This window comes from Cucurbita maxima, unplaced genomic scaffold (genome assembly GCF_002738345.1).
Source record: "Cucurbita maxima cultivar Rimu unplaced genomic scaffold, Cmax_1.0 Cma_Scf00011, whole genome shotgun sequence".
NCBI lineage: Eukaryota > Viridiplantae > Streptophyta > Magnoliopsida > Cucurbitales > Cucurbitaceae > Cucurbita > Cucurbita maxima.
The window spans coordinates 820,808-839,180 of NW_019272027.1; the positions used below are offsets into that span (position 1 = coordinate 820,808).

Here is an 18,373-nt window from a genome sequence, read left to right on the forward strand (position 1 = left end):
AATTGATTATTATCGTTTTTTTAGTTAAACAACTCTTAAATAAGGATTAAATTATCGACATTTGAAATGATAATAGATGTTTTATCCACTAATTCAGTTATGTTCAGATGAACTCAGTGTGAGATTCCATATCGGTTGGAGAGTGGAACAAAATATTTCTGGCAAGTGTGTGGAAACCTCTCCCTAATTTTAAAAACGGTGAGGTTGATAGTGATACATAACGAGTCAAAACGAATAATATCTACTAGTTGTGGTTTAATTTTGAATGTTATGTCTGGAGGGTGTGAAAGGGTTCCCACACAGTCTAGTCATAGTCCAACTAACCCCTTTAGATGACCCGTCCACTTGGAGGTCCCTACTTAATTTTCTTATATATCTATTTAGTATATTTTCATAAATTAAATCACTAATTTAGCTTATTTTGATAAAACATGATTTGAATTTCGAATTTCTTGCTCGAGACTTAAAAACATCTCTATCTCTTAACAGCTATAAATGTTTAAATTTTCATCTGTAGTGTTTGTGATGTAATATTTTTAAAGGAAAAAATTCATTGGAGGATTTATCTCCCGTGACCGCTTCTTTCTATCATTTATCCACCACTTCGTTCGTTATCCATGAATATCTAGTTCAATAAATTGTGAATATAAATCTATTTCAATTAAGAGACCATCTATGAGACAATGGCTCACAAGGAGGGTGGACGGTTAGATTCCACATTGGTGGGAGAAGGGAACAAAACATGTCTTATAAGAATGTGGAAACCTCTTCCTAGTAGACGTGTTTTAAAACCGTGAGGTTGATGACGATACGTAACAGACAAAATCAGACAATATCTACTAGTAGTGGATTTGGAATGTTACAAATGGTATAAAAACCATACATTGATCGGTGTGCCAGCGAGGATGTTAGGCCTCCTAGAAGGCGTATTGTGAGATAGTGGTGGGCTTGTGCTCTTACAAATGGTATTAGAACCAGACACCAAACGGTGTGCCGACAAGAACGTAAGTCTCCCAAAGGGGTGGACTATGCGATCCCACATTGATTGAAGAGGGGAATGAAACATTTCTTACTTATAAGGTAAATAATATCGATTAACGGTGAATTTGAGGTATAGAAGGATCCAAAAGTTAGGAAGGTAAACATGGAAGCAGACACATTTGAACATGTAACTCTGACCAAACACAAACACAAACACAAACAGAACATTTATGTTTGAGAAGTTGGGCTTTCTCTTATGGGATTTTCCATTACGAGTCTTCTAGGGAAAGGTTTCTACACTCTTATAAATGCGTTTCGTTCTCCCTAACCAATGTGAGATATCACAAAACTTGTCGGTCATAATTTTTTGTTTGAATTGAAAAGATGAAGCCTTTTTATTATCTGTAATCGAAATTTTCTTATACTTTTGGATCCTCGAGATTCTCTCACGAGTGCAAAGGCAGAAGAGAGCTTGATTATTACAAGACCAACTCGTCGAGCAACGACGAAAATTGACTTTAGTAATTTACGAAACTCGCTATTGCTCAACGAATAAAAATTACAGTAGCCACCTAAAATTGATATCAACCCTAGATTATTAGAAGAAAATCGTAAGCCAACAATTGATCGATGAACGAAAAACCTAATTAAATCCTGAGCTTTCGAAAAAGAAAGTTAACTTCTAAGTGAAGATTGGTAATAAAATATAGAACAAATTTCATACATAATAAAAGAAAAAGCCAAAGAAAAGAAACATAAAGTAATCTCTTTATCTTATCTTCTTGGAACCTTTGAAGATTTCTACAAATTTAGAATTTTAAATTAGAAAAATGTCAAAAATTTAAATTAATGAAGTTAAAAGAATATAATTTAACGGTTGGATTTATTTGATTTTAAAATTTTTAAAATTATAAGTTAATAATTAAATATTTAAAAAATTTGGAAGATAGCTTTATTTTTATTATTTAATTTAGAAATGGAATAATTGAAAGGATGAAAAAGATAGGGATTGATGTGGTTAGGTTATGTTTAGATCCAGTGGTGAAAGAGAAGAAGAGATGGTCTAAAGCAATTATTGTCCTAAGTATGTCTTTTTCCACGAGCTGTCGGTGCCTATTATTTTTTCAACTCCGCTATGTGTCGAGTAACGTAAATACTCAATTTAAACTATCGAGTTAAAATTTTAAAAAACAATACGTAATGAGTTAAAGTGGACAATATCTATTAACGATGGGTTTGAGTTTTTACACACTCGCTGTACCTTGTCACTATTGTACTTTTAAGAATTCAAACTACTATGTTTGTTCACCTGGCTTCGCGTGTTATTGGATCTTAGGTGAGGTTCTTGTTAACTCATGCGAAAACTAAGATTTGTTTGGTCATACATGTTGCTTTTACATGTATGCTCACTTATTTGTGACTCTAGCATACTTACCTTACTCGAGCCTTGTCTCTACTTTAGACCAAAGTCCTTCAAATGCAATGTTGCATCTTATTTCATTGTTTTGATTCTCAATAACACCGTCTTCATACTTGTGCCTCCCCATAGACATGATTTTGACAAATGGTCGTAAAATAGACAAGCTTTCATATTTCATATATACGACTGAACTCTAAAGCCACATATCGACACTCACGCCAAAACTCAAACTTTTGAGATTATGACCCACAGCCCTACCTGACCTTCTTCGAGCCTATCTCTAACACTCATAACGACATCATTATTACCTTTAATCTTGTTTATGCCTCAACTTGACTTCCATACACCCTCCTCCTCTGTATCATAACCCTTGTCTAACACGCTAATTAATTCCTTCCTGCAACCAGTACGGCTGAAAAAAATTATTGACCTGACAACTGAATATGGTGACCCAATTTAATAGCTAATAAGCTTGTAATTGTAATTTCGATTCCCAATACCCTTTGGAACCCTCTGATGCACTTCTTACCTTCACCGACATAGCCTACAATTTCATCCAAAGCCAGTCAAGAAAGCTCAAAGCCAAAGATTCCATGGCCTAAAAGAAACCTTAGCGACTAAGTACTAACCCCATAGCTTTTCAAAGATAAAGGGCAATCGCAATCCCCATTTCTTGGACTTTTGTTCCATTTCTTCACTCCCACGCAGCCCTGTTTCAAGAGAGAATGAGAGGGATCGGATTCTTCTGGTCATTCACTTTCTTGTTCTTGGTTTTGAGCTTGAGCTGCATCAATGGAGAGGACCCATATAGGTTTTATACATGGAATGTCACCTATGGTGACATTTGGCCTCTTGGAGTGAAGCAACAGGTATCATTTCTGTATCAATGTGGTACCCATTTCTTGTTTGGCTTGGAGATGTATAATACAAGAATCTTTGGTTGTGTTCTTGCTTTCTCTTTTTCAGGGTATTTTGATTAATGGGCAATTTCCAGGGCCACAGATTGAATCGGTTACCAATGAGAACTTGATTATCAATGTCTTCAATAGTTTGGATGAGCCTTTCCTGATCTCTTGGTTGGTTTTCTTTTGTTTACATTCTTCCACTTTTTGCTCATAACTTGTATGATGAAATGCCCACTTCCCCTTGTTTGATTCATAGTTCTTTCATTGAATATCGAGGTGTTAATCCATAGTCTTTCTATATATAAGATTGTAAGGTTGTAACCGCCCAAGTCCAAGCACTTCTCTTTGGTTTTTTAAAGTTTTCACACTCCGAATGTTTCGTTTTCCACTCCAATCGACGTCTGATTTCTCAAAAATATAATGCATTGTTTAATCTATCAAAAGAGAAAGAGAGGTTTGAATCTCAAAAAGGGCTGACATGTTTGAAAAACGATGCGTAGAATTGAATTGATCATTAATAGACTTAAAACATTATTCTACAGAGTTGTTCGAGCAGTGAAATTATTACAACAGGTAATGAAAATTTGCCCAAGTGGGGATCAGGGGAACACAGAACGGTGTCGTTTAGAGTCATTTGTTTTTACTGTAATAATTAATGTTGGAAAGATTTCATTTTTTTGACCTGGTTTTCCCAAAGTTAAAGTTGCTTAGTTCTGGACGTTTGTGACTTTGGGTTTGAACATTCTCGTCCTAATTACCTTTTGTGAGATCTCGTATCGATTGGAGAAGATAACGAAACATTCCTTTTAAAGATGTGAAACCTCTTTCTAGCCGACGCATTTTAAAAATGTGAGGTTGACGGCGATACGTAATGGCCCAAAACAGACCATATCTACTAACAGTGGGCTTGAATTGTTACAGATGCTATAAGAGCTAGACATCGAGCGGTGTGCCAGCGAGGACACTGGGCCCCAAGGGGGGTGGATTGTGAGATCTCACATCAGTTGGAGAGGAGAACGAAGCATTCCTTATAAGGGTGTGGAAACCTCTCCCTAGTAGACGCGTTTTAAAAATGTGAGGCTGATGGTGATACGTAACGGGCCAAAGCAGATAACAAATTGGTAGCTACTTCTTTTTTTTCTTTTTTTCTTTTTTTTTTTGTTTAGACCTTTATCTTTACTTGGTATTCTGTGTAAACTGAATAGGAATGGGATTCAACAGAGAAGAAACTCTTGGCAGGATGGAGTTTATGGCACGAACTGCCCCATCCCACCGGGGAAGAATTTCACTTATGTTCTGCAAGTGAAAGATCAGATTGGTAGCTACTTCTACTTCCCTTCTTTGGCCTTCCACAAGGCTGCTGGTGCCTTTGGTGGCTTCAAAATTCATAGCCGTTCTATAATTCCTGTCCCATTTACTACTCCTGCTGGAGAATTTACTGTTCTGGCTGGCGATTGGTACTCAAAAAACCACACTGTAAGCTTTGTTTCCTGATTAAACAGTTTGAAGGTTATGCTGGAATGTCTTTTTCAATGGCTGTTTGAACATATGCTTGCAGGATTTGAGAGCCATTTTAGATGGTGGTAGTGATCTTCCTTTCCCTGATGGACTTCTCATCAATGGTCGTGGTCCAAATGGAAACACTTTCACTGTTGAACAAGGTACATTGTTATTAAGAATATAAACATGGTAATGGTTAACTATAACAGCCCAAGCGGGTGGATATTGTCCTCTTTGAGCTTTCGCCCAAGGTTTTTAAAACGTGTTTTCTAGGAAGAGGTTTTCACTCCCTTATAAATAATGTTTCGTTCTCCTTCCCAACCGATATGGGATCTCACAATCCACTCCCCTTCGGGGCCCAGTGTCCTTGCTGGCACTCGTTCTCTTCTCCAATCGATGTGGAACTCCCCAATCCACCCCCCCTTCGGGGCCAAGCGTCCTTGCTGGCATACCGCCTTCTGTCCACCCCCTTCAGAGCTCAGCCTCCTCGTTGGCACATCGCTTGGTGTCTGACCATGATACCATTTGTAATAACTCAAACCCACCGCTAGCAGATATTGTTCTCTTTAGGCTTTTTCTTTCGGGCTTCCCTTCAAGGTTTTTAAAATACGAGTGCTAGGGAGAGCTTTCCACACCTTTATAAGAATGTTTCGTTCTCCTCTCCAACCGATGTGCTATCTCATACTAACTGTTCCATAAATTGTCTTGCAGGCAAGACTTACAGGTTTCGGATATCGAATGTGGGGCTTACAACTGCAATTAATTTCAGAATACAAGGCCACAAAATGCTTCTGGTTGAGGTTGAAGGAACTCATACCCTCCAGAACACTTATGAATCCCTTGATATTCATCTTGGGCAATCCTACTCTGTCTTGGTTACAGCTGACCAGCCGCCACAAGATTACTACATTGTCGTATCTACGCGTTTTACGTCCCAAATTCTCACAACCACCTCCACTCTTCATTACAGTAATGCAGCAGCTAGTGTCTCTGGACCTCCTCCCGGTGGACCGACAATTCAAACTGATTGGTCACTTGAACAGGCCCGGTCTCTCAGGTATCTGCCTCTGTTTTAATATTGTCTCCATTACATTGTTGTAGTAAGCTTTGATGTATGCTGCTTCATTAGTTTTCTCAAATTAGATGTTTTGTTCTGTTTTTATGAAATTTGCATTCTTGAATGAAGGATTCAAAGATTTTTCTTTCTAGCTTTCAATGTGGTAGCTAATTGGACTGAAAAATTCACTCTTTTGACAATTGACAAGAAGGAAAAAGGAACAAGGAAGCAGTTGCTTTCTTAGTAGACGCATTTTAAAATCTTGGGGAAAACCCAAAATGAAAAGCCCAAAGAGGATAATATCTACAGCAGTGGACTTGAGCTGTTACAAATAGTATCAAAGCCCGGCACCAAGCGGTGTGTCAGTGAGGACATTGGGTCTCCAAGGAGGGCGGATTATGAGATCCCACAAGGGGAACGAAGCATTCCTTATAAGAATGTAGAATCCTCTCCCTAGTAGACGCGTTTTAAAATCTTAAGGGAAAGTCTGGAAGGGAAAGCCTAAAGAGGACAATATTTATTAGCGGTGGACTTAGGCAGTTACACTTCTACTTTGTTGTGCCATACTTACTCTGACTTGTCCTTAATCAAACCAGGCGTAATCTGACAGCAAACGGTCCAAGACCGAATCCCCAAGGTTCTTATCATTACGGATTAATCAATGTTACTCATACAATAAGGCTTCAAAGCACTGCTCCAATCATCAATGGCAAGCAAAGATATGCTGTCAACAGTGCGTCCTTCATTCCAGCTGATACTCCTCTCAAACTTGCTGACTATTACAAGATCTCTGGTGTGTTCTCTCTTGGAAGTATCCCTGACTATCCCACTGGTAGTGGTGCCTACCTTCAGACTTCTGTCATGGCTGCTGATTTTCGAGGCTACGCTGAGGTTGTATTTGAGAATCCCGAAGATACCGAGCAGTCATGGCACGTCGATGGACACAACTTCTTTGTCGTGGGGTACGTTTTTTTTTTTTTTATGTTCATAATCCAACTTCATTGAAAACCCGATTTCTTAAGCCAATTTGGTTCATATATTTCAATGCTAATCCTATTTTCAAGATTCCATTATTTGTGCAACAGGATGGATGGAGGAGAATGGACACCAGCCAGCAGATTGACTTACAATTTACGAGACACGATCTCTCGATGTACCGTTCAGGTAGCAGCCTAGTTTGTCACTGATCGGCTTCGATATCATGATTAGAATATCGAACGTCTTGATTCGGCTCCATTCGAGATCCGGGGTATGTTTGATTCTAACACATTTTTTTTATGAACTATAGGTGTATCCAAAGTCATGGACTGCAGTTTACATGCCTTTGGACAACGTGGGAATGTGGAATATAAGGTCTGAGAATTGGGTTCGCCAGTACTTGGGACAGCAGCTGTATCTTCGTGTATATTCGCCGGTGAATTCGTGGCGAGACGAATATCCAATACCGAGCAATGCTCTTAAATGCGGTCGAGCAGTCGGTCTCTAACACTCGGACCTCTATAAAGCAACAAGAGTTCATGTCAGCAATCAATCCCATCAAAGATTTAGGTGATTTTCGGTCAAACATGTTAGTCTATACTTCAACGCGAAAGCTCGGTCGTTTTTACGTCGTTTGTTCTGTCTATGAGTATCTGTTTCAACATTTTTTGGCTCACCAGTGTATTGCTTTGATTCTTGCTCGTTTCTCTTTGTTGTGCAAGTTTAGTACTCATCTTTGAGAGATTGAATACAATATATTGCTCTATCAATTGTATGATATTGTCTGATAATTAATATATAAGCCGGAGATGATATTTTCGTTAGTATATAGATTCCATATTGGTTGGAGAAAGGAACAAAGCATTTCTTATAAGAGTGTGAAAACTTTTCCCCAACAAACACGTTCTAAAATTGTGAGGCTGACAGTGATACATAACGGGCCAAAGCGGATTATATCTACTAACGGCAGGCTTGAGATTTTACAAATTGTATCAGAGCCGGTGTGTCAGCGAGGATGTTGGGACTCCAAAGGGGTAGATTGTGAGATTCCACATCGGTTGGAGGAAGAAACGAAACATTCCTATTAAGGGTGTGGGAACTTCTTTTAGTAGACGCAATTTAAAACTGTGAGGTTGACGGTGATACATAATGGCCAAAAAGAACAATATTTGTTAGCGGTGGGAACAATATACTTGAGAAATGTACACAGAGTAAGAAAACAATAGCAATCAATCTGGGAGCGTTACTGGAGAAATGTTGAAAACAATCTTATTAGAGTAGCTTGAGAGTGAGGGAAATCGTTTAGTGAGCCAGTGAGCAATCACAAGAGCGCTAGCTACCTAGCCTTTCCCGATCGCTGGGTTAAACCGAAGAATAAGCCATTTCAGTGTTCTCGTGATGATCATCAGTTTTTGTTCTACATAACGTGGAAATGAGGCTAAATAATCAGCCAAGTTGATTGGAAGAGCACAGGGTGTGATTAATCGATAGCGATATAAATAAATATGGGCTTTTTTTTAGGTCAATTCATGCATGCAAGTTGCAAAGGCAAAGTCTTGAATAGCTTTTAGTGAGTGTTCTTCATTTATTGTACGATGGCCTCAACTGCCACACCGGGCTGGTGCGGTTGACACGGTCGTTGCTGCCCATTGCCGACGAAATATGATGCTGATGGGATATTAGAATAGCAATGCTTATATGAAATCCCACGTCTGTTGTTGGAAGAGGACGAAACACCTCTCCTTGCCATATGAATTTTAAAGCCTTGAGGGAAAGTTTGATAATGAAAAGATGACAATATGTGCTAGCAGTGGGCTTGCGCTGTTATAAATGTTATCAGAGCCAAACACCGGACAATGTGCCCGTGAGGAAGTTATTCTCCGAAGGGGTAGACACGAGGCAATGTGTCAGGAAGGACGCTGGATCCTAAAGGGTGTGGATTTAGAAATCCCACATCGGAAAGGGTGGGAAATCTCTCCCTAACAAAAACGGGTTTTAAAGCCGTGAGGGAAAACCCGAAAGGGAAAGCCCAAATAGGACAATATCTGCTAAAAACAACGGGGTTTTAAAGCTTTGAGAGGAAACTTGAAAGGGAAAGCTCAAAGAGAACCATATCTGTTAGCGGTGAGCTTGGGCCGTTACAAATGGTATAAGATAAAGCCTAGCCTTGAGAGGAAGCTCGAAATGGAAAGCCCAAAGAGAACAATATTAGTTAGCGCTTGTGTCATTACAAATGATATAATAGTTAGACACTGGATGATGTGCCAACAAAGACTCTGCTAAGGATGTGAAAACCTCTTCCTAGCATTTTAAAAGTCCAAAGAAGACAATATGTGTGCGGTGGACTTCATCATCTTCATCCGAAAATAGATAAGATTTTGGATGTGCTTTTGACTTGCAAATATGTCATTAAATGATCTCAGCCAACTCCCAACGCCCCAACGCGTCTCATGAACGAGAGCCAACCCTCCAATGGAGTGAAAGTGAAGCCTATATATATGCTTAGACTTGTGAGCTTCGAAAGGCAAGGTAAAAGCGTATTTTGGTGAAGAAATAAGGTAGGTAGGTAGCCATGGGTGGCTCTCCAAAATGGGTTTCTCTTGGTTTTCTTGTAATTTGCATTGTGCTCCATTTGAGTGCTCTTGCTCTTGCTGATAAGAAGCTTGAAAAGAGTAGGTTTAGGGATGATGATTGTTGGGGCCGACGTTGCGGTGGCAGATATGGAGGTCGTGGACCGCGATATGGTAGGGGAGGTGGTTTTGGAGGCGGTAGAGGAGGTGGGTTTGGTGGTGGTAGAGGGGGTGGATCGGGTGGAGGGCTTGGAGGTGACGGTGGAGTAGGTGGTGGTGTTGGTGGAGGCGGCGGTTTTGGAGGAGGAGGTGGTTCTGGACATGGTGGAGGGTTTGGAGCTGGAGGTGGCGTTGGTGGAGGTGCAGGAGGAGGCGGCGGAGGTGGTGGCGGTGGAGGAGGTGGCGGTGGCGGAAATGGTGGTGGGTCTGGCCATGGTGGAGGCTTTGGAGCTGGTGGAGGTATAGGTAGTGGCGCTGGCGGAGGCGGAGGCGGAGGCGGAGGAGGAGGTGGAGGAGGAAGTGGCAGTGGGTCGGGCCATGGTGGAGGCTTTGGAGCTGGTGGAGGTGTGGGTAGTGGGGCTGGCGGAGGCGGTGGTGGTGGTGGAGGAGGTGGCGGAGGAAGTGGTGGTGGGTCAGGCCATGGTGGAGGCTTTGGAGTTGGTGGAGGTGTAGGTAGTGGGGCTGGCGGAGGAGGAGGCGGAGGTGGAGGCGGAGGCGGTGGTGGTGGTGGTCTAGGCGGAGGTTCAGGTCATGGAGGTGGATTTGGAGCCGGTGGAGGAGCTGGATCCGGAGGAGGTTTAGGGCATGGCGGCGGTGGTGGTCACGGAGGAGGATTTGGAATAGGAATAGGGATTGGAATAGGAGTTGGTAGCGGATCAGGTCGCGGCGTCGGTGTCGGCTCTGGGTCCGGTGGTGGAGGTGGTGGTGGTCGTTAAAACCCTAGCAAGTAATTAATATGAGTAATACCCATATATTATCTTATGTACCCATCACTTACCAAATCAGAATTCAAATTTCCATTTCTTACAATTATGTTTACAAAACTTACATTAGTATTACAAGTGAGTTTAAAGTGTGAAAGAGTATTATAGTAATATTATCTATATATTTTCATAAATGTTTCAAAACCATCCATGAAATTGAAATCTATTACAGTATTGAACGTAAATTTGACCTAATAATAACCTAATAAATTTGACCGATACATTTGTCTATATTTAATCTAAGAGAACCGTGTTTTACAATTAGAGATGTCCATTTAACTTTCAATGTCAAAGACCCGCCTCGAGTAAAGTGGAGAAAACCCGTTAAAATGAAAAATAGTGGAGAGAGTATCGAAAATATATTTAAAGTAGTGGCAAGATATTAATTTTGATTTGTCCGTCAAATTGTTTCAAAATGCTTATACTAGGAGGAGGTTTTCACTTTTCACATAGAATGCTTCGTTCCTTCCCCACCCTTTTTATTTTCCCTCATAACCCTTATCAAGAATGCTTCACATATGCTCGAGAAGTTTCTACACCCTTATAAAAAAATGGTTCGTTTTTTCCTCTCCAACCAACATAGGATCTCTCAATCCATCTCATTGAAGACCTAGCGTCAATCCAACCCCTTAGGGATGTAGCGTCCTAGTTGGCACACCACACGGTGACTTACAGACATTATCCTCTTTGAACTTTTCCTTGGGCTTCTCTCAAAGTTTAAAATGTTTATGCTAAGGAGAGGTTTCCACAGCTTGTTTCCTTTCCCTCTCTCGATGTGAGATCTCAAAGTCCACTCTTTTAAGAGAGAAACAAAATGTTACTTATAGTACGACCCCTTAAAAAGGTAACTTAAAAATGTGAAAAAGCCTGCAAATCCCACTCATTCTTCGTATCTGATAGCAACATTTTGTTCTAGATTTGTAAGGCGGCGGCGGGGTTTTTTCTCCTTTTAATAACTACAATTTGACTTCTCATTTTTCAAACTCATAAACTTAGTAGTCAAGAAATTAGGGTTCTTATCTTTTCATCCATCATATATATATATAATAACATAAATTTATATCTTCATTGTTTTTATATGTAGAAAAAAATAACATAAAATTTTGAAAAGGGAACAAATGAATGGAGATTTTTAAAGGGTAGGTAATGTAAATCATGTCCAAAATTCTTAGCTATATAATGATGTATTCTCAAAAATAGATATAATAAAAAATTGTGAAAGAAAAAAAAAGAAGACAAATATTTATGATGTTTTTCTCATGGGGTTCAGAATGTGATAATGCCCATAATGGTTAGCAATGGGAACAAAAACAGGGTCGGGGACGAAGAATGTAATTACCTTCTCTAACTGTGATATCCCCTATTGGTTGAGTAGGAGAACGAAACACCCTTTATAAGAGGTATAAACACGTTTTAAAACCGTGAGGAGAAGCCAGAAAGAGAAACTCCAAAGAGGACAATATGTTCTTTGATCTTGGACTGTTACACTAACCTTGATTAACTAATCGGGAGAACCTCTCATTGCTCCATACCTCGTTTTTCGTAGAGATTTCTTACCTTATTATACATCTTCACAAAGCCCAATCTTCCGGATTAAATAAGTATTTGAGATAGTTAGAGAGATTAGTTTATAGAGAGAATGATAACGGATCTCAAGACAATTTTTTCAAGCGTACGATCCTCCGTACAACTAGTTGAATTGAATCAAACCTAGCTGTAAATGATTCTTGAGCTCACAAAGTCCAAATTGGCTACCTCAAAACCACAACTCACGCAACACCTATTTTTAAAATCACTATATAACAACCATTCACAAAGCTTCAAACTTTCATCAAATCTCTTCAAACCCATCACAAAAAAACATGGAAATGGATGAAAATCAATCCAAAAACCCATCCTTTTTCCTCCAATTCTTAGCCAAATTCCATGCAGGCTACTTCAGAATCAGCATGTCCCTTTGTGGGCAAGCCTTGTTATGGAAGATCCTCAAACAACCAATCCAAAACGAAAATTCTCTTAGAAAGATCCTTCGATTGCTACCCAATTCAGCTTTCTTGGTGTTATGGTCATTAGCTCTCTTAATTTTGGTATCCCTTTCCTTAATTTACATTCTAAGATGCTTTTTCCATTTCAAATTAGTGAAATTTGAGTTCTTGCATAGAGTGGGAGTAAATTACCTTTTTGCCCCTTGGATTTCTTGGCTTCTTTTGCTTCAATCCTCACCATTTAAGACATTTCCTTACGAAATTCTCATGTGGGTGTTTTTAATTCCAATTGTTATATTGGATGTCAAAATCTACGGCCAATGGTTCATAAAAGGAAAGAGATTTTTATCCACCGTTGCTAATCCGACCAGCCAGCTTTCTGTCATCGGTAATTTGGCCGGAGCTCGGACGTTGGCCGTGATGGGGTGGCGGGAGACATCATTATGCATGTTTTCTCTCGGAATGTCACATTATTTGGTGCTTTTTGTGACGCTTTACCAAAGATTAGCCGGAAGTAACAGCCTGCCAGCCATTTTACGGCCAGTGTTCTTCTTGTTCTTCGCTGTTCCAAGCATGGCGAGCTTGGCTTGGAGCTCAATCACTAAAAGATTCGATACATTTTCAAAGATTTTGTTTTTTGTTTCGGTTTTTTTGTTTGTGTCTCTTATTTCAAGGCCAATGCTTTTTAGAAAATGTATGAGGAAATTCACTGTGGCGTGGTGGTCTTATTCTTTTCCTCTTTCATTGCTTGCTTTGGCTTGTAATGAATATGCTAAAGAAGTTGGAGTTGAAGCTGCTCATGTTTGTGCTCTTCTTCTCGCTCTTCTCTCCCTTTTCGTGTCTCTCTTTTTGATGATTCTTACCGTTTTGAGAACGAATTCAATGATTCCGATGAGCTCGCCCGAGATTAGTTCCGATAGTAGCGGTGCTGAGCCATGAGGGTATGAGGGTTCGTTTAGGTTCATAACATATCAGATGTCGTGAATATTTTTAGAAATGGATTGTCATTCCACTCATTTTGTAATTTGTTTCTGCCATAGTGATGAAGGTTGAATAATATAATCTTTATTCGTGTATATTAATGATATTAAATATAATATCGAGATCTACGACGGTCAAATGTGATAAATATTATAATCGTTCAAAAGAGGATAAAGATGATATGAACTACGCCGGTTTTTAAATAATATAATCTACTCTTGCTGATTTGATGATGTGACATTATCGTTTTACCTGCTAAAATGTTGTCGATTTTGGTCAAAGGGAAATGAATTTTATAATTCATGTTTTGGGTTGGATGCAAAGAACATTTAAATAAAGTCAATATCGAATGCTATTATTAATGAAATCTTCGAGTTAAAGTAACTTGAAAGGTGGCTTTCTATAAATTAAGTTATCGTTTTATTTTTCTAAACGCTAAACATAGTAAAATCCACGAGCAAGATTAATTCGAAACAATTTCTTAACCTAAAACCATTGGTATACGTAATGTAATAAGGATATTGAAATCTGATCAAGTTTTTAACGATTAGATATAGTTAGACAAAACAATTATTCTTAAAAATAGTCAAACTGCATGTAAGTTTACGCAAACTATAACAACTCAAATCCATTTCTAATCGAAATTGTTCATTTTGGTCAATTATGTTGTCAGCCTCCCGATTTTAAAACACATGGAAAATGTACACTATTATAAAGAATGTCTTGTTCCTCTCTCCAACTAATGTGAGATCTCACAATCCATTTCCTTCGGAGGCCTAGTGTCTTGGATGGTGCACTGTCCAGTGTTTGACTATGATACCATTTGTAACAACTCAAGTTCACCGTTAGTAAATATTGTTCGTTTTGGTAACAATTTTAAAACGTGTATGTTAGGGAGAGGTTTCCACACATAGTGAGATCCCACATCGATTGAAGAAGGGAACCAATCATTCGTTATAAGGATGTGGAAACCTCTCTCTAACATGCGTGTTTTAAAGTCGTGAGATTAACAATGATACGTAACGAGTCAAAACAGACAATATCTACTAAAAATGAGCTTGAGCTGTTACACGAACATTTTACAAATGTCGACGGTTAATTAAAATCATAAAATTAACTTAAAAAAGTGGATAATTTAATCACTCTAGATATAAATGGGAAGGCTTGTTGTCTTGTAGGAAACATCACCAAATGTGGATTCCCCTTTGAAACTCATACAAGAATAGTTGGGTTGGGCTGGATCGTACCAGCCCAAACAAAACTATATTATAAAAGCCCATATCAGGCTCATCGGCCCAATCCTAAAAACCTGCACGTGTTTTTCTCTCATTTGAATCAAAGCTCAATCATAATAACTCGGTGTATTTTACTTGAACCAATTCTATGCTGGTAATCTCTCAATCATTTTCCTCGAATGCATGTGGGGTGGAGGGGTGCAAAAACCTCTCTCTAGTAGACACATTTTTAAACTGCGTAGCTAACGACGATACGTAACGGTGGACTTGAACTGATACATAAAGTATTAGAGCCAAACACCATACAGTGTGTCAGCAAGAACGCTGGGCCCTCAAGAGAGTTGGATTGTGAGATCACACATTAGTTGAAGAGAAGGAAAGATTCCTATAAATGTGCGATAATCTCTCCCTTGTAGACGCATTTTAAAACCGTGAAGCCGACGACAATACATAATAGGGCAAACCCACTTCATGTTCGTTAACTAAAACATGTCCTTTTTGCAAATCAACAAAGAAGGCTTTGTTCAACTTTTGGTTACTTACCCTTTACTCCATACTCATAAATAGGGACCAAAGCAAATTCATTCCCCTTTATTAGGAGTTATGAAGAGCTCCTAGCACCCAAGTTTCATTCTTTTTATGGTATTAAAGATTTAGATTAAATCATTATGTCGTATGTTAATGTGGGTATTCCTCAAAATCTACCAAACTCAACTAATTAATGAAACAAGATCACTAATTACATCATCACTTACTCTAAACCTAACTGTTCTATCAAACAATTCCAAGCTTTTGGTTTGCCCACTAATGGATTCCGCCTCATCTTCACCGTCCACGCACCTTCCTCTGATCGTCATCCAATTCTCACCGTCCGATTCCCACTTGATTTCCCACCGGAACATCGACAGCCGTCTGATTCTGTCGTCGTCCCATTCCTCTGTTTTCAGCTCACTTTGGGAATTCCAAACGCCTTGATCCAAGATACTTGTCGGAGAATTTGAATCTAATTCCTTGGATTCCTCGAACCACTCAGAATTCGTGTCCTCTAAAAATGGATGTTCAAGAAGCTGGCTCGCGCTCCAGCGTTCTGTTGGGTTTCTTCTCAAGCATTTTCCCAGAAAATCCTTCGCTTTCTCCGATAGAAAGCTTGGAATTTCCGGCGACTCGCCGGAATATCCTATCCGGTACAGCACTGAAACTGGGTCGCCGTCGGTTGGCCACGGTGGAGCACCATTGACCATTTCGATTAAAGTACACCCAAGTGACCAAATGTCAGAGGAAATCCCCTGTTTTTCCCCACGTGCTACTTCCGGCGCCATGAACATGGGCGTTCCACCGATAGCCGCCGGTTCATTAACCCATTTCGAGCATCCGAAATCCGTAATCTTCAAACCATCTTCCCCGATTAAAATATTCTTAGCTTTAATATCGCAATGCACCAAACCCCTTTTGTGCAAATACTCCAATCCTTTCACAATTTGACGCGTGTAGAATCCCGCCGCCGTCTCTTTAATCCAGCCGTCGCACCGGAGAATTTCGTCGGCGAGTGTGCCGCCGGTGGCGTACTCCATGAAGAGATTATACATCAGCTTCCCATTCTCTCTCGTTACATCGAATCCCCTGTAGCTCACAATGGAAGGGTGGGACAAAGAAGAAAGAATCCTCTGCTCTGTTTTCAAGAACTCCGATTCGGGAAGCTCGGCGGACTTGACAGCAAAAACGTCTCCGGAAGGGGCGGCGGAGGCGAGGTAGACGGTGGCGGAGGAGCCGTGGCCGACGGCGGCGAGTCGTGTCCAGGTCATAGCAGAGACTCTTGGTGAAATTGGGACAATGGGAGGGTTTTTATAGTTGGCATTGGGAATGCTGACTTGGCAGTCTACGATTTTGTAGAGAGTTGACTATTTTGGTTTGAAAATTACACGTTTCGATTTAAGAGAACAGTTGTTGGTTGGCACGTGGGAACTCGAGTTCTGATTGGTTCAATGGACTGCACGTACGTTGGGAATTTGGTATATGAAGAATTGAAGTGACTTTAGATGGGAAGGGGGAAGATTTTAACCTAAACCCTAAACTCTAAATTAAAACAAATTTTTTTTTTTATTAAAATTGTCAGAGATCGAACATAGACCTAACAACCTGTGTTTTTTATTTCGATACAGAGATATTGTCTTTCACTTAAAGCGAGTTCAGTTGGTGACTCGAAAACAATGAATTCAAAGTATTTCTCAAGTGACTTCGTAGGTCTACCATTTTCAGCTGGTTCGCATTCCTCGACTCAACATCGAAGTAGTCTCGTGCACGACTTTCTGAGCTTCGAAACCTACTTGATAATATATTTATTAGGTTGAATAATCCGAGGTCAACCACAATTTGGACATGTTTTTTTCTTGGCCAACCATTATGGAAGGCTTCAACTATTAGTCCACCCACTATTCATTGATTTACACAAAATTAATAGATTTATTTCCCCTTTTAGAGTATCAAGATTTCAACTTTAAATAGAAGTTAAATTACAATTTTAGTACAAAATTTTAAATCCCGAACTAAAGTTATGACTCATCCTACATATAATAAACCATGTCGGATTTATATGCATGTTCGTGAAAAAAAAAAAAAAAAACACGTAGAGAGAATTTTTTTTTAAAAAAAAAACGTAATAAAAATATTGTATTCGGAGTCTTAAGGAAAATACTTTTTTAAAACAAATTGAAATATAACATGTTCGTGAAATATGTTGACTTTAAGTGCATCAAAGTCAAACCTCTGAGTTTTTTATTGGGTTGGGTTTGAAATAGGATGAAACTTATAATATATTAATTTTTTAGACTATCGGTAACCTGATTTAGGATTGTTCGAGCGGTAGGTTACAATTGAATATATAGGACGTTTCTCAAATTAATCTTTAAATAAATATTAATTACTTGTTGTTGGCTTATTGGCCCTTGATCTCACATTAATTAATTTCAATGAATTAATTATTGATGTTTTGATGATAACAAACCTACTTTTAATTATTAACTATTTTCAGTTTTTTGAACTGTCCACAGTATAAGGTCGGGAATAACGATTACAACAACTTTTCAATTACTCAAATCAGAGCTAAAACGAAGAAATTAGAGTCGAGACAACATACCCGACGTGATGATGTGGCAACAAAATCAAAATGATGGACAAATCAAAATATATCAAAGTATGACATTTATAATATTGGAAGAGTAACACATGGTGGAGTTTTTCTTATTATTACATTTCTAAATAAAATTATTTTTACAAATATAAATTTGAATATAACCGTTACTCACATCGAATTTTATTATTACTATATTATATTATTATATTATTATATTTTAAAATTTTGGTAGTTACTCACATCATTTTTATTATTATTATATTATTATATTTATAATAAATTTTGAATTACATTTTACCGTTACTCACATAACTTTTTATTATTATTATATTATATTACTATTATATTAAAATTTTGAAATAAATGAATTTAGAAAATTTTCTTACTTAATTACTTTTAATCTCCACCTTCCATTATTCCTAACACAATCCAATGGTCAATATTCAATCCTACATTTTGCCACTTTTCTCCTCTATATAAACTCATCTTCCCCACATTTTTAACATACACAACTTACATACATTCTTCAATCCTCATTTGTTCAAAGTCTCCATTGTTTATTGCTCTCTCCAAGCTTACAAGTTTATTTCTTTTCATCTTATTCTTGAGAGGGATTATTATTATATTGTGAGGAAATAGTTGTCAGTA

General features: G+C 38.7%; 4 protein-coding genes across 4 annotated transcripts; 3 read left to right on the top strand and 1 right to left on the bottom strand.

The window, feature by feature from the left end:
• Positions 1 to 2,816: 2,816 nt before the first annotated feature.
• On the top strand, positions 2,817 to 7,621 carry LOC111485985 (L-ascorbate oxidase homolog). Its single transcript, XM_023132967.1, has 8 exons — positions 2,817 to 3,270; positions 3,368 to 3,477; positions 4,512 to 4,782; positions 4,865 to 4,967; positions 5,518 to 5,863; positions 6,460 to 6,825; positions 6,949 to 7,027; positions 7,152 to 7,621. The coding sequence occupies exons 1-8, from the start codon at positions 3,127 to 3,129 to the stop codon at positions 7,347 to 7,349; spliced, it is 1,617 nt and encodes a 538-aa protein (XP_022988735.1). The 5' UTR covers positions 2,817 to 3,126; the 3' UTR covers positions 7,350 to 7,621.
• A 1,792-nt stretch (positions 7,622 to 9,413) lies between these two features.
• On the top strand, positions 9,414 to 10,346 carry LOC111486564 (glycine-rich cell wall structural protein 1-like). Its single transcript, XM_023133738.1, has one exon. The coding sequence runs from the start codon at positions 9,414 to 9,416 to the stop codon at positions 10,344 to 10,346; it is 933 nt and encodes a 310-aa protein (XP_022989506.1).
• A 1,884-nt stretch (positions 10,347 to 12,230) lies between these two features.
• Positions 12,231 to 13,409, top strand: LOC111486061 (S-type anion channel SLAH1-like). Its single transcript, XM_023133063.1, has one exon. It carries the CDS (start codon positions 12,257 to 12,259, stop codon positions 13,316 to 13,318), a length of 1,062 nt encoding a protein of 353 aa, XP_022988831.1. The 5' UTR covers positions 12,231 to 12,256; the 3' UTR covers positions 13,319 to 13,409.
• A 1,876-nt stretch (positions 13,410 to 15,285) lies between these two features.
• On the bottom strand, positions 15,286 to 16,397 carry LOC111486056 (mitogen-activated protein kinase kinase kinase 18-like). The gene has a single exon (XM_023133057.1). The coding sequence runs from the start codon at positions 16,395 to 16,397 to the stop codon at positions 15,306 to 15,308; it is 1,092 nt and encodes a 363-aa protein (XP_022988825.1). The 3' UTR covers positions 15,286 to 15,305.
• Between the last annotated feature and the right edge of the window lie 1,976 nt (positions 16,398 to 18,373).